The sequence below is a fragment of the Streptopelia decaocto genome (assembly GCF_964273445.1).
Source record: "Streptopelia decaocto genome assembly, chromosome: 1".
In the NCBI taxonomy this organism is placed as follows: Eukaryota; Metazoa; Chordata; class Aves; order Columbiformes; family Columbidae; genus Streptopelia; species Streptopelia decaocto.
The window spans coordinates 87,993,995-88,009,243 of record NC_138663.1 but is presented as its reverse complement, the minus strand read 5'-3'; the positions used below and the strand labels follow the sequence as shown (position 1 = coordinate 88,009,243).

General features: G+C 49.2%; 1 protein-coding gene across 2 annotated transcripts; it reads right to left on the bottom strand.

Annotated features, from left to right (window-relative positions):
* Window positions 1-2,906: 2,906 nt before the first annotated feature.
* POPDC2 (popeye domain cAMP effector 2) lies at window positions 2,907-15,249 on the bottom strand. 2 transcript variants are annotated; one of them, XM_082053360.1, is made up of 4 exons: window positions 14,388-15,249; window positions 11,855-11,963; window positions 7,742-8,246; window positions 2,907-3,306 (listed from the first exon to the last, which is right to left on the bottom strand). In XM_082053360.1, the coding sequence occupies exons 1-3, from the start codon at window positions 14,876-14,878 to the stop codon at window positions 7,788-7,790; spliced, it is 1,059 nt and encodes a 352-aa protein (XP_081909486.1). In that variant the 5' UTR covers window positions 14,879-15,249; the 3' UTR covers window positions 2,907-3,306; window positions 7,742-7,787. The 2 variants fall into 2 exon arrangements, with proteins under 2 accessions (XP_081909486.1, XP_081909487.1); XM_082053361.1 differs by having other exon boundaries at window positions 7,880-8,246.

Sequence of the window (15,249 nt, the reverse complement as noted above, 5' to 3'; positions counted from 1 at the left end):
GTGGGATCAAGTGCACCCTCAGCAAGTTTGTGATGACACCAAGCTGAGTGGTGCAGTTGATTTGCTAGAGAGAAGGGGTACCATCCAGAAGAACCTTGACAGGCTTGAGGAGGGGGCTCATGTGAACTTTATGAGGTTCAACAAGGTCAAGTGCAAGGTCCTGCACCTGGGTCGGGGCAACCCCTGGTATCACTACAGACTGGACAATGAAGGAATTGAGAGCAGCCCTGTGGAGAAGGACTTGGGGATACTGGTACATGAAAGACTGGACGAGCCAGCAATGTGCACTTGCAGCTCAGAAGGCAAATCATATCCCAGGCTGCATAAGAAGTGTGGCCAGCAGTTGAAGAAGGAAATTCTCCCCCTCTACTCCACTTTGGTGAGATCCCACCTGTAGTGTAATCCAGCTCTGGAGTCCCCAGCACAAGACATGGACCTGTTGGAGAAGGTCCATAGGAGGGCCACCAAAACACTCAGAGGGATGGAACAGCTCTCCTAGGAAGAAAGGCTGAGAGCATGGGTGTTGTTCAGCCTGGAGAAGAGAAGGCTCCACTGCAGCCTTTCCAACACTTGAAGAAGGCTTATAAGAAAGACAGAGAGAGACTTTTTACCAGTGCCTGTAGTGACAGGGCAAGAGGCAATCATTTTAACCTAAAAGGGTAGATTTAAATTAGATATAAGGAAGAAATTATTTACAATGAGGGTGGTGAGACACTGGCAAAGGTTGCCCAGAGAAGTTGTGGATACCCCATCTCTGAAGTGTTCAAGCTCAGGATGGATGGGGCTTTGAGCAGTCTGGTGTAGTGGAAGATGTCCCTAATTATGGCAAGAAGGTTGGACTAGGTAGTCTTTAAAGGTCTCTTCTGACCCAAACCACTTTGTGGTTCTAAGACTGTAGGATTAGCTGATTTTTGTTCTTGGAAAAGCTAGGACTGAGGTACACTATGTCTTCTCTGATGCCTCTTTGAAGAAGAAACCTCCAGTTCCCATCTCTTGACTCCCCAGCAAAGCCCACAGGCCAGGCTAGTCCAAGGCAGAACCATATGAAAGCCTAACTGCTATTTATCTATACTGGGGGCTCCAGTTCTGCATCATGCAATGACGTTCCATTGTTGATTCCTTTTGCAAACAATGAAGCAAACAAGAAAGGAAGTGGAAAAGAGAACTGACCTATCTCATACCACAAGTATATTTGCTGCTGCATCATGCTAGGCAGGGCCTGCAATACCCTTCTTGTTTGAGTGCTGCATCCCCACACGGGGATAAGGCCACATCTGCAGGGATGCCATGTCATTGCAGGGAAGAGCTGTGAAACAGGCACTCAAGTCTTTGTGTGCTGAGAGCACAGACTTGTGTTAATACAGTTACTGGGGTGAGCAAGCAGGAGGGGGTTAGAGCTGGGCTCTGACAACCTGACAGAGATCCAGGTTAGCTGGTGCCATGACTGAAGAGGTTCCAGGAAGCTTCTTCTTGTAGACTGGAATACAACATCAGTCTGGTCCACTACTTCAGGCAGGTGTTTGTTAGCTGGTCTTCCAAATAGCTACAAGGCAGGACCCAGAAGTTTGGACATGAGCTGAAAGCAGGAGCTAATTCTGCAGTGACACTGTCCAGTGCAGAAGGGACTCCAGCAGCTCTTGTGTTAATTTTCTGGAGACATTTCCTCGCTGTGAAGGGCAGTGGGGCCAGGCTGAAGCAAGAATGCAGCAACAGAGCTTGGTGACAGCCATTAGCAGGATGATCCCCAGGCCTGGGCCAGCCCCATTCTCCTGCCCTGGAGTGAGAGCAAAGTCGAACAGTGCAAGGAGTTGTGTCTGCCATGGATTCCACATACCCACCACTTCAGAGGCCTCTTCAGAGCTCAGCAAGAGTGCCAGGTCCCAAGGGTGCAGATCTTGCCCAGGTGAGACTTGCAAAACACACCACACCAGATTCTGGGCCACAGCCCCTATGTGAGCAGCACAAGGCAGGCAGGGCTGCCTCCACCAGCCCAGGGTTGACATAAAGCCAGCCCCCCATGCAGAATGGCCGTGCTGTGGTGTGTTTGTGCTAAGAAGCCCTGAAGAATACCCTGCCCTGTGTGTGCTGATGGAGGAACTGATGCTCCTCACTCCTTCCCTGGATATCTGCCCTGGAGAGGCTCCTGCTCATCACTGCACAGCTTGGATGCACCAGGCTCTGTGGGACAGAGGATTGCTCCACAGGTACTGCCATCTCCAGTTCCCACACAGTGGAGTCTCCAATTCCCTAACAGAGAAAATGGCTGGGGAAGCCGGTCAGCCAAAGCCTGTTGCAGCTGAACTTGGAAGAGGCCTTCCATCTCCAAAATATTTTCATATACTGTTTTCCTACCAGTGGCTGCTGTCCCCAGAAATGTTTTGTATTCACTCATTCCTTCATTCGGTGTGTGCACCCTGAGGTCATTCCTCATTGAACACACACACACACACACACACACACACACACACACACACACACACACACACACACAAAAAAAAAAAGGTTCAGGATGCTCTCCTTCTTGCCTACTCCTGCCCCCAGTCCCAATTTCTCGCCTTTCTTATTCCAAATGAATCAACTCAAACAATTGACCTTTCACCAGAAGTCGGTAACTTCTTTGTGAATTGGTGCTTGTCATAAATGAGAAATCCTAACCCCTGGAAAAATAATTTCTGGTCTTGTAGAGTGAATGTCCAGTGAGATGCATGATATCGAATTCCTATATCATGCTTGCCATTGCAAGCCCATTACGAAAGCCATCAAGCAGCCCATTTCCCCCTCTCCTTTCCCCTCTGTGCCTTGAGATCACCTTAAGCCTTTCAAACAGTGTTATCTCCCTCTCCAAATCCTCAAACACCAGTAGTTTCATCTCTGACTTTAATGGGAATCATTAAATCAAAGGGAACACAGATTCTGCGAGCAGGCTGGTATCGCTTGCAGCGATCTCGGTGTACCTTGGTGTCAGAGCTGCCAACAAGCCTCAGAGAGGCAGAACTAGAAAACAAACCGTGGAAGCACACTGGGGCGGGCAGCTCTGGTGAACAACCATGGGGTGGGAGGTGCTGGAGTGTCACACCACAGTCTCACGCGTGTGCTCCTGCGTGTACGTGTCTGCAGGCAGACGTCTCGGTGCATGCTAAAGAGTGTCTCTCTGGTCAGAATCCTGGGTGAGCATATGCTCCCTTGGAGGCACTTCAGGATCAGAACAGCCTGTTGTTCCCTAGAGTTCAGGGGTCTGAGTGGGAGCCAGAGGGGCTCGTTCTTTGCAGAGAGGGTGGGGAGAACTCTGAAGATCGTTTCCAGAGGCTGCAGAAGGAAAGAGGTGCAGGAGGGAGGAAAATGAGAGGGGGGGGGGGGCGGGCAGGGAAGAAAGAGAAAGAAAGAGAGCACCGTTATTATCGCAAAAATAAATCTTACAAACTTTCCCAAGACACAAACTTAATGGAGCCTGCCACTACCTGTCGTTTTCCCCCAACCTCCTAAACTGGCATGCAAAACTACGTAATTCTTCGCCATGTGATAAATCAGAAAATGGCGTTATGGACCCATCCCAAGACAGCAAAACCAATCCTCCCGTCCAAAGCCCACAGCTCCTTTGAATTTTACTCTCAAAGTAGTTGTAAAACAACTCCTACTAACTTAGATACCAAGATACAGGCCATCATCCGTCCGTCCATCCATCCATCCATCCATCCATCCATCCATCCATCCATCTCACCTACCAAATAGAAAGCCAGCCCCAAGATGTGACAGTGCAAACCTAGGTAACAACAACTCCACGTCTTGCAATGCACTTAATGGCAACGAAGTAGAACAAATGCAATATGGAAGGGGAAAAGCAGGTGCCTTTTGGTTGTCTGAATTTTCATGCAAGGAATAAAGCTTATTTTGCTGTGGAGCTGTACAAAAGTACACTGGTAAAGTAAGTTTTGAACAGAATCTTTGAACCTGCCTCTTTTAAACAGGTGGCCTATAAGTTATTGAAATATCTCTCCTCCTCAGAGAAAGAGTGCGCTCATCAGTGGGATATCACAGTCTGTCCTGCTCATAAGCAGACTAGAAACTCCTTCAAGGAACTAGATAGTAAGAATAGTAGACCGATATATCCCACGGGAATATTTTCTTCTGCATGATCTTTGCAGCACTTTCAGCATTCATGAATTGCCCTCTGCACTGTGGTATTGCAAGGTGGCCGTTGTAGTGACAGAAAACGAAAAGGAACATGACCAATAGAAGCACTTCAGCATGGGGAATTCAGAGAGCTGGAAGGTGATTACCCAGGCTGGAAGTTACCAAGGAAGGAGACAAGAGCACAGACCAGGGGAAGACCCCAGGGGAGCTCTGACCTCTGGGACAACATCTATCGCTTACTTCAAACAATGACACTGCAGGGAATATCCCTGCTTATTATGGATGTTTTCACCACTTCCAAGGACAGAGTTATGCAAGTGCTTTCCCTGGGACATGACTCCCCTGCTCAGATCATCTGCTGAGCTGTGACAAGTGCCTGGCCAGAAGGGAAAACTGCAGCCCCTTTGTATCACTGATTTTTGCTGTCAGGTACTCCAGTCACTGTGGAATATTGTCCAGATGTGACTATTGCTGTTGTGCTGCTGGGACATGTTGTGATTAGGATACCCAAGTGGTGAGCAGAGTAACAAGGAACTGCTCGTTCCATCATCATGAGCCCACTAAACAGAGTTTGTGTTTCCTTGTCCAATTACCTTAGAAATTAACACACCACACTGGCTATTGTCTCCAGACTGACAGAGAAGGAAGATCATCCTCTTCCCGCACCCCAAACACCAGCCTCTGAAACATCTGTGTTTTTACTGCAGGTCTCTACTGCAAGTATCAGCACACCTTGATACTGCCTCATTTGCAAGATCTGGAAAGACAGAAGGTTCCAGCTTGCAGCATGTTTTTAAAGGATTTTGTGAAAGAAATAATAGCTTTGCACTGTGTTGCACAAGCTTTCCCCAACCACACACATACACATACACCTCTTGTGTGTGTGTCCGCAGTATTGACTCACTACCAAAAATAGGTAGAAACAATTAAAAAAAAAAACCAAAAAACCAAACAACTCCAAAACACTATGGTGTTCCTTGCCTCCTTCCTTTTTTAATTGCATTTGAAATTCTGATTTTATTGAGCTTGATCAACTAGGAGAATTCTGCCAATGACCTGAGAATGGATATCCTTCTGCTGAAAAATCAAAATATAAGCAGAGCATAGACAAAGTGACTTCACCATGTTTACAACACTATCTGCATTCATTTTTGATTGCATCTATTCAACAGACATGCCTGACAGTTAGGAGGATGGCTGTCTCGTAAGTGATTCAGTGTTCCTGCCTCTCCAAGTAAGGACTGAGAAAGCTGCAAATTCGTATCTCCAGCAATCTACCAACAAAACCAGGGACTTCACATTCCTTGGACTTCTAAGCTAGAAAACGAATTAGGATTCTTTTTTTCTCTTTCCCTCTATGCCTCCTTAAAACAAACAAACAAACAAACAAAAAACAACAAAACCAAAAAACCCACACAAACAAACAAAACACCCATTACCCCCCCACCCACCCACCCAAAACCCACAAACTCTTGCTGACTTCTTATCTGATTCAAGCAAAAACAAATACAGTTGTTCCTTCCCTGGCCAGTTTCTTCAAATCCCAGATTTTGAGTTTGGAGGCATGGAAGCAGTGCAGGAACAGGCACATGACTCAACTAAAAGCAGAACTGTACTAGACAGGAACAGGGCCCCTCAGTTCCAGAAGGACAGGGAACTGCTGGAGAGAGTCCAGTGCAGGGAAATGAAGATGGTGGAGTGGAGCATCTCCCGTATGAGGAAAGGCTGAGGGAGCTGGGTCTCTTTAGCTTGGAGGAGACTGAGAGGTGACCTCATTAATGTTTATAAATATGTAAAGGGTGAATGTCATGAGGACGGAGCCAGGCTCTTCTCGGTGACAACCAATGATAGGACAAGGGGCAATGGGTACAAACTGGAACACAAGAGGTTCCACTTAAATATGAGAAGAAACTTCTTCTCAGTGAGGGTGACAGAGCACTGGAACAGGCTGCCCAGGGGGGTTGTGGAGTCTCCTTCTCTGGAGACATTCAAAACCCGCCTGGACACATTCCTGTGTAACCTCATCTAGGTGTTCCTGCTCCGGCAGGGGGATTGGACTAGATGATCTTCCGAGGTCCCTTCCGATCCCGAACATTCTTTGATTCTGTGATCTTCCAGTTCCACTGTTTTCAAAAGCTAAGAACAGTAATTGGATGGAACAGTAAAAAAGGCCTCTTCCACCAGAGGTCTACTGCAAATAACAAGTGCTGACTGACCCAGACATCCTTTCCATGCACAGCTCTGAGGAGGGACAGTCCCCTTGCTGTCACAGGGGTGAGGCTTGTACACAAGCACTGCAGAGCAGGGAGGAAGATTACTGCAGACTTGTCAGGGCTCATGCCAGGAGTCAGTGTGTCCTGCTTCACGGTTCCTGCCACTGCATCCACAGCACAAGCATCTGCAGTCCAGAAGTGGGCCCAGGCAGGCGCAGGGAAGACCAGGGTGCGATGCTGCACCATGTTTGAGGATGCCTGCTGGAAGACGATCTCTCCAGCTGCAGCCCAGCCCTGCAACTTCCTCCGTGCCACGCAGGCCCAGCTGGGACACACACAGTGGCTGCTTCTAGGACAGAAATCCCAGTCCCAGGCTTGGTGTCTGGCAGCCGTTTGCCAGAAAGCAGCTATTACGAAGCAGAAGTGGGAATGCACATTTTGGGGTCTGCAGCTGGTGTGCAGCAGCTGGCTAAAAGTAGCTCAGTGTAGAATTTCTCTCTTGGCCACTTGGATCTGAATTTCAAGCACGAGCTACCCTCCTGTCTATTTCTGTTTGCCTGAATTGCTCCTCTGCCCTAACATCCACCAGAGCCAGGAATTTTTCCCTTGCAGAGTAAGGAGCTGGCATTTTGGAAGAAAGCATCTCATTCCCACCCACCAGAAAGCAGAGTTTGGGGTATGTTAAAACAATATTTAGTCTGTAAGTCCACCCAGGGTGCCTGGAGGCAAGAGCTATCCCACACAGGGCAGTCTTTTCAATGCTTCGCTGATCTGGCTGAGCCAAAGTTCAGCAGAAACAAGGAGGACAGAGCAAATGTGGTGGGCAGGGGGAGGAAGGACTCTGAGCTTTCTCCCCCTGCCCAGCCTGAGCACTTGCAGGGTGTGCAGCAACTCCTTGCTATCAATCCACTGCAAACCCTGGAGCTGTTTCTACCCCTGTCAGCATCTCCAGGGTTGTCTGCTCTCTCACATCCAGACATCTTAGCTCAACACTGGAATATTTCCAGGCACAGCTCTACCTCGTGGCAAGCCAGGTTGAGCTCTGTGGGGTCCCTGCGGGCACTCACGTACCACCTGCCAGCCAGGACACCAGTTTCTCTGCCTCTCCTGAGAGATGGAGAGAGGACTGGGCAGGGAAGAGCTTCCTATGGCCAGGTTACCAGCCCTTCCACCCCTCAGTGTGGCTGGTGCCTGGAGTCAAGCCTCTGCCCTGCTGCTTTTCCTTAAGAAAAATCATACAGCTCGAGACCACCTCCTGGGATTCCTTGGGGCAGCAGGCAAAAAAAACGCTGTGGAGGAGCAAACCCATGGCAAACAAGGGCGAGAGGCTGGGGGCCGCCACTCTGCCCAGGCAGTGGCATCATGGGAGGGACTTGCTTCCACAAGCGGGTACTTACGCGGGGGTCCCACACAGGGTGAGGCGTGCCCGTGCCAGGAGTGCCCTCACTTCATATACTCCCCTTCGCTCACATAGTCCATAAAAGACCCCGGCAACTCAGCAAAATCTTCCAAGACAAGACTGGTGGAGTCCTCACCCAGCAGGTCACTGTCGGGCCGGGATGCCCGGGGGTGTGGAGCCGATGGTGGCGGTGGTGGTGGCTGTGGAGGGGGCTCAGAGGCACTATCGTGGCCGGAGGTAAGTGACGGCTCCTCGCAGTCCTCTGACTCCCCCTCAGAGGAGGCTGGCCCGAGGACATGGTAGAGGCTGGGCAAGCGGATGTCAAAGCGAAGGCCGAACTTGGCGAAGAGCTTCTCATTGAGAGAGTAGAGCTTCTCTGAGATGTCATAGCCCAGGTGGGAGGAAAAGAGCCGGGCAACATAGCGGTCCTTCCTCAGGAGGAGATACAGCTTCTTCCTCGGCCAGGTGATGAAGCTGCAGTCAGTCTCGGCTGTCAGTGTGACCTGTGAAGGAGGGAGAGAGTGGAGTAAGCCCCATCACCTGGGAGGTGTCACCCACCTTAGGGCTGCATGCTTCTCTCCAGGGAAGGCCCCCAGCCTCTTTGATGCCTGCTCTCCTTGGAGATGGTGCGTCTGGAGAGCCAGATCATCCCAGCTGAAAGATCAGATAAATCCTTACCTGCCTCTGTTTCCTCAGCCCAGGGAGCCAGAGACCAGGTTTTCCTATGCGATTAGTGGCATGCCCTTGCTGAACCTCACCTCATCGCTCCCTGTTGACACCTGAGCGATGTAGCCGAAATAAGCAGGGCAGCACAGACGTCCTTATCCCTCTACAGAAATGCTACAGAGTGGGACATTTCTGCACATCAAGCCAGTCCAAGTTGCCAGCAGGGAGCCCTGTGGCAGGTTGCCTGCCCATCCTGCTGCTGGGTTGCACAACCCCTGCTCTGAGAAGGCCCTGGGTGCAGGAAGGGCCACCTGGATGCCTTGCTTGGTCAGCCTGTGCCAGAGGGACACCTTGTCTCGCCAGCTCTGTTGGGTGCTGCAGGGCTGAATGGCGTTGAAGGATGTGCGGCACAGTTCAGTGAGAGAGGAAAGAAAAGGGTTTTACTGTGTTTGTGTGTAGGTAGGGAACTCACTTGAGGTTTTATTGGGTTGATTTTAGAGAACGTTTCATTTTGCTTTGGGTTTTGCCGATGCAAACAGAACCATTTTTCCCCTTAGCTATAAGATCAGACTTATTAATAATAAAAATCATTATATAATACATGACTGTATATTGTAATATATAAATACAATAAAAGATAAGAAACGCAGGAAGGGCCAAACTACCATGGGCCAAAGAAGAATATCCAAGTGTAATGGAGACACCAGCATGTGAAGAAGTGCCAGAGTCAAAATATGCCAGGGGCTCCCTTTCACTCTAATCCAAGGGTCTCCTTGGACAGCCACCATGGCAGAGAGCCACTGGGAAGCTGAACACTGCTTGGCTGCATGTGTGTGTCCTTGGGCTTGATATTTAACGCCAATGCCATGCAAGCAGCTGCCTTATGAAAGAAATATAGGAGAAAAAAAACTGAGAACTTTGCCAGGCTGAGGTGAGGAAGAGCAAGGGTCACACCGAAATTCGAATGTCCAAAATCTCATTTTCCTAATCAACTTCTGGCATAATGATTCAAAACCTCCATTTGCATGAGAGATTGAGATGTAATAAGAAAACCTGCCTTCTAATCAGGACAGCAGAACAGATTTCACTCATGAATCCACCTGACACAAGTGCTCTGACATTGGCAGAGCCCATAATTCAGCCTTCTAGGGGAAAGTGCCAGCCCTGAAACCCAAGCCCTTCAGGCACTGGAAGCCAGAAGTCCTGTGGGAAGAAGACACAGCTAAAGCAGAAAGCTCAAGGAAACCATCTCTCCTTGTAGACTGAGTCGTGCTTCTGCCATTTTTTGGTTGTCTCACGATGGAAAATGCTCAATCCAGAGAGCTACAGGGAAAACTTGAACAAGAAAAACCTTCCATGCCTTTCTCCAACAAAGTCCCAGAGTCAAACATGCACTTTTTTAACCAAATGATTATGATGCTAGGAATAAGTTTGAGATATGCCACAGGGTTTTATTAACTACTCAGGCAAGAGGGACTAGTGGGTTAAAAAGCTGCACATCACCATGGCTAAGCTTGGCCATCAAGAGTAATGTCCTGACAGGAACACAGACTAGTCAAGTCTCACCTGCTGAATCCAAGTCTTACAAAGGCTGCTTCTCTTCATGCTCCTCAGTAAGCAGACGCAGGTTCTAGGCATTTCCAGCACATGGCTGCAGCCTTTCCACACCTAGGACTCTACTTCCCCATCCTTAGGATCTTATTTATGCTTATAAATATCTGAAGGGTGGGTGTCGAGAGGATGGGACCAGACTCCTTTCAGTGGTTCCCAACGACAGGATGAGAGGCAACGGGCACACACTGAAGCACAGGAGGTTCCATCTGAATACGAGGAGAAACTTCTTTACTTTGAGGGTGCCAGAGCCCTGGAACAGGCTGCCCAGAGACATTGTGGTGCCTCTTTCTCTGGAGACATTCAAGACCCACCTGGACACATTCTTGTGTGATCTGCTCTGGGTGAACCTGCTTTAGCAGCTGGGTTGGACTTGATGATGTACAGAAGTCCCCTCCAATCCCAGCCGTTCTGTGATTCTGTGATCCTGGTGTCAGGTACAGCCAACCTACCTGACCAGCCCTGTCTCACAGAGCAGGAGAGGGACCAAGAGCTGGCAAGACTGGTGCAGGCTGGCATCAGCTTGTTCCCAAGCTGTCTCACTCATGAGAGATAGAAACACTCAGGAGGTCTGGGAACATTCAGTTCCACAGAAATTAGCTCAGAAAATGCTGCAGATGTCTCTGCAGGTTGCATGCCATTCGGATGGCCATTTCCCTGCCAGGAGCACTTGGCAGTCATTGCTCTCTCTGCTTGACTCTTAGGCAAATACAGTCCAGGAGCTAGCAGCAATCTCCTACCAGATTGAAGCCCTGTGTAAAACACAAGGTACCCTCTCCACCAGTACCGCTATGTTGGTTGTTGTCCTCTCTACCCCATAATCTTGGCCCAACATCCCTATTTCTTCTCAAGAGCTGTAGCCCTGTGCCACAGTCATGCTGTCAGCCATCTCCTACAATGGTTCCTCTTGCAAGATTGCAATCCCTGGTGATGGCACAATGTTCAGGAGCGACAGCCATAATCCTTTCACACATAGGCCAATGTCAGACTCAAGGAAAGCAAGTTCGGAGAGCTACCCTGGTTTAACCAAGTCTGAATGTAGCTGACTTCATGACAAGGCATCATCATTCCTCATGACTGTCCCATGTTCGCAAGGGATTAGAAAAATCCCTCCTCATATGCCCTGACATATTCTATCTAGACTGACACTCTGATAGGGATCAGCCTGTCCTGGGATGCGAGTTAAAAGCAGAGATGTGGGCTTAAGTAATCTCCTCCAGAAAGAAAGCCAAATACTGTGGGGTGTTGACAGCAAGAGCAAAATCCTTTCAGTTGCTGCAAATAAGAATTGGTATGGCCTCTCAGCAAGGGATTCTTCTGCTCAGAAAGAACCATATTAGGGTGTGAATTGTCCTTTCTGCTTCTCCACCCCAAACACATCACCATCAGAAACTTCTGTGAGGAACAGTATATTTATGTATTTATATTACTGCTGCATATTGCCACAGCTGCCACCCTGATGCTGGAATGGTACACCCGGCTAGCAGCATGCAGGGCAAATGCATCAATACAGGTAGTCAGGATTGCTGTAATGGAAGTGAGCCAGCAATCTGATACTTCGTCTCCCTGCTAAACTGGAAGAAGCACCACATTCTACCCTCCCTGCTATCAGCTGATAGTAGGAGGATGCACTGAGGTCTTTAGAGGAAGCTAAAAAAAAAAAAAGATAGCACAGCTGATTGCACCATCCTATTCCAGCTAAACCATGAGGAAGAGGAGGAAAGTATTCCCGGTTAGCTTTGAATGGCATAATGAGCCCCCCTGTCCCCTTCTCAGACACACAGCAAAGCAGCAAGGAGGGAGTCTGGGCTGCTGTGGGGCCATGCGGGGTTACCTGGAAAGTTCCTTCCTCAGAGGGTCGCAGTGACTCCCATTCTGGAGAGTCCAGGAACTGGTATGGAAAGACGTAGTGAAGGAATTGTCCGTCCTGGCTCACTCGGACCCTGCAGGGAGGACAGGTAAGGTGCACAGACTTAGGCCACAAAACAGACATCACATGAACACGATCAGATCACACAATGTGCAGGCAGCCAGTCCCACCAGGAAGGAAAGGACTTATCATCTCACGTGGTCTCATATCCTCTACAGAAAAGCTGCAGATGCTCTAGTCTGTGGGGCTGTTCCTCCTTTTTCTGTGGGAAACAAGATTTGCCGCCACTTCCCCATATTCAATCTGTTTTCTGTTTCCTGATAGAAATCCAGCCCTCAAAGGTGCAATGCTTGATCCTAAACCAGGACTCCTCAGCCCGCAAGACTGCTGCTGCTTTTCAAGTACTTCTAAGCCAGCCTGTGGCTCTTTGTACTTGTATCTTCTTCCTGTCCTCAGAATTGCATGAGGGCATCCCCTGCCTCAGTGCTGGGAAGCTGTTACACCCAGAACCCCAAAAAATCGCATTGGCCGTCATTCCTGACACATCACACTGCAAACTCGTAGTTTACTGCTCATTACCATTCCATCTCTCTTGGCCTCCCAAGTACCTCTTTCCCCTCTTTTTGCTACAATTACCTACCAATGTCAAGGTTGAACTTGCACCCAGCTCTGCTGTGAGAGCGGAGAAGGAGAGCTGAACAGGCCTGGGGCAATGGCAGGGCACTCTGGAGCTCTATTCATAGCTCTGCATCACCAGATTTGGGGCCTCTTGCCTCTCTGTCACCATGTCCCCCTGTTGTACAATGCACAAAGGCAATTCTTTCTTTCAGGAGTTACAAGGCTCAGTTCACTGTTGGCTTCCAGTCAGGTGGGAGTGCTGCCTGGAAGGGTCAGGGATCACAAGGCAGGTTCCCTGATCCAGGCACACTCCGCATTTCCAAGCCCCCCTTGTCTTGCTGTTGTTCGGTTTAAGAGGGGCACTATAATAGCAGCAATGCTCTGCTGGGTCAGTAAGGACCTCACAAGGCAATACAGTGGGTACCAGGAAATGCAAATCCAATTCCAACTCCGTAGAGTATCCTATACCAGCTGAGATGCATACTTCCCACTGCAAAACAGAGCAGAACTAGCCCACCAGCATTGGCTTACTGTCTGTTGCAGCACTTTCATGCTCACAGGGCAGCATCAGATTATCCAGCACAGGGCAAGACAGTACAGACTCTTCCCTGCTAACATTATTTGCAGATATGGTAAACTTCAGGGCAAGCTGCTCAGCACAGACATTTGGTAAGGGGAAAGATGTATACCCAATTTCACCCCAGTGCTTTCCCATTCAGCACTGGTCAGTGTTCCCAGGATGGTCTCAACATATGCTAGAAAAGGAACAACCACCAAAAAAAGAAAGGGCAGCCCTTCTTCTTTATATACCCCCTTCACCTCCACCAGAGTGATGGACCACCATGGTAAAACACAAGTCCCTAGTGATGCTGGGTTTGTCTTCCCAAAGGAAAATCCTTGTGAGACACACCTCCTGCAGCTCAGCAGTTCTCCCATTTACAGATCTCCTTCCTTTCCCACTCTCACTTGACATTATTGCCAAGTGCCTGGCAGCAGCTGGGAAACCAATATCGTTACTACTTGTCTTGCATTTGGATTTTGCAAATTGTTAAGAGAGATGTTCACAGAGGCATGCCACAGGACCTCAGGTGAACAAATGCCAGTACTTCATCAGCACAGTTCACTCAATAATCAGATCTCCAGTACATGAATAGTGAATGTGCATGGCTTGCCAGGCAATCAGCTGCAACTACCTAGCGGTCTCTGACGTCCTCCTTGGTGGACCAGAAGAAAGAACATCATGGATGCATGACAAGAGAGGGAAAGAAAGAGGCCTGATGAGGTAGAATCCACCACAGGAGAGTTCTCTCTCTTTTGCAAAAATGACCCCAAAGTGAAAAGTTTCTGATGCCGAAGGTTAAGGTGTTGGAAACAGAGGTGGAACCTCTCCATGAACACTGCTGGCCAGGGGGAACAGGTGAACTGAGGACTCCTACTCAGCGTATGGCCATTCACATCACAGAGATACATCTGGTACCCCCAGAGACTGCAGGTCCAGACACACTGCCCTCCTCTCTTGAGAAACTCTCTCACAGCCAGCCTCCTCCCATCAGAAATAAGATTACTTTAAAATGACAGAGAAAGAGGTAAAGAATTCCCTGACAGTATCACAGACAAGGCTGAGCTGGTTGCTTCACTGCATGTAGCTTGATTATGCAAACCGGTCCCTGAAATATTCTAATATAGAAAAGCAAAAGAAAACAAACAAACAAACAAGCCCCAAAGCAATTACCTCCCTCCCCAACAAACAGATGCGTATCTCAAAGCCCTTTCAGAAGAAGGGAAGTATCATGACCTCAGTTCTACAGAGGGGGAAATTACACCAACAAGCCACAGTGTTTTGCCATCAGATTTTGTTCAGAAACAGGGAAGCCTTTACCTGCCAGACAGCAGCAACGAGAGGCGGTCAATGGGTGTCTTGCCCTCCACCGCATAATTCTGGTCTCTGACGAGTGACTGGACTCGCTCTTCACAGCACTTCACAATTTCTTTGTAGACTTCCAGGGGCACCTGCAAGGGCAGGTACATGGTCTTGTAGAGGAGGTCAAACTCTTGCGGGATGGTGTCTCTGCGGAGCCGGTAAGCCAGGTGAGCCAGCTGAAGCAAGCAGATGAGGACAAGCAGCATGTTCCAGATGAAGATATCCAGCCCACAGGCGCTCAGCCAGCCCCACAGAGCGTAGCAGAAGTAGCCTGGGGCCAGGAGGCCAAAGATATAGAGGGACCCAAAGATGCCACTTCCCCCCATGTAACCCAGGAGGATGATGCAGCTGGCCAGCTGGTAGGCTGCTCCTTCCATAATCTCCTTCCAGGCATTGCACACCGTAGGCTGGAGAATAGCCTGGTCCCAAGAGAGGCTGCTTGTGCTCATCCTACCCTACTCCACACCCTCTCCAGGCTCAAAATGAATTGTAATACACTGAGGGTGCTGCAAAGGTCTGAAACCAGAGCTGCTGGGTAGCTGTTCCTCCTCCTCCTTGAGTGCCGGCAGGTCCCACAGCAGCGTGCTTCAGAGCGACATGTTAAAGTGCCGCTGAGCGTTTTTGTGCCCGAAAAGTAATCCTCAAAGGGCTAGTTCTTCCTCTTCGTGGCTCACAAACCAGCAGCTGGCCCCTTCCTTAGCCACACCGGTGAGAAAAGGAGCTGGCAAATATGAGGCCAAAAGAGCTCAGTCAAAGAAAGAGTTGAGGCCATTAGCTGGAAAACTTGCAGACCGGACAGAGATCTCGTTGCACCGTCTCT

Coding starts and splice junctions, on each gene's coding strand:
- POPDC2 (XM_082053360.1), bottom strand. CDS start 14,878: ATGAGCACAAGCAGCCTCTCTTGGGACCAGGCTATTCTCCAGCCTACG. Junction 11,964..14,387: donor TCGTTGCTGCTGTCTGGCAG/GTAAAGGCTTCC, acceptor TCCTCCCTGCAG/GGTCCGAGTGAGCCAGGACG. Junction 8,247..11,854: donor CTGAGGAAGGAACTTTCCAG/GTAACCCCGCAT, acceptor CCTCCTTCACAG/GTCACACTGACAGCCGAGAC.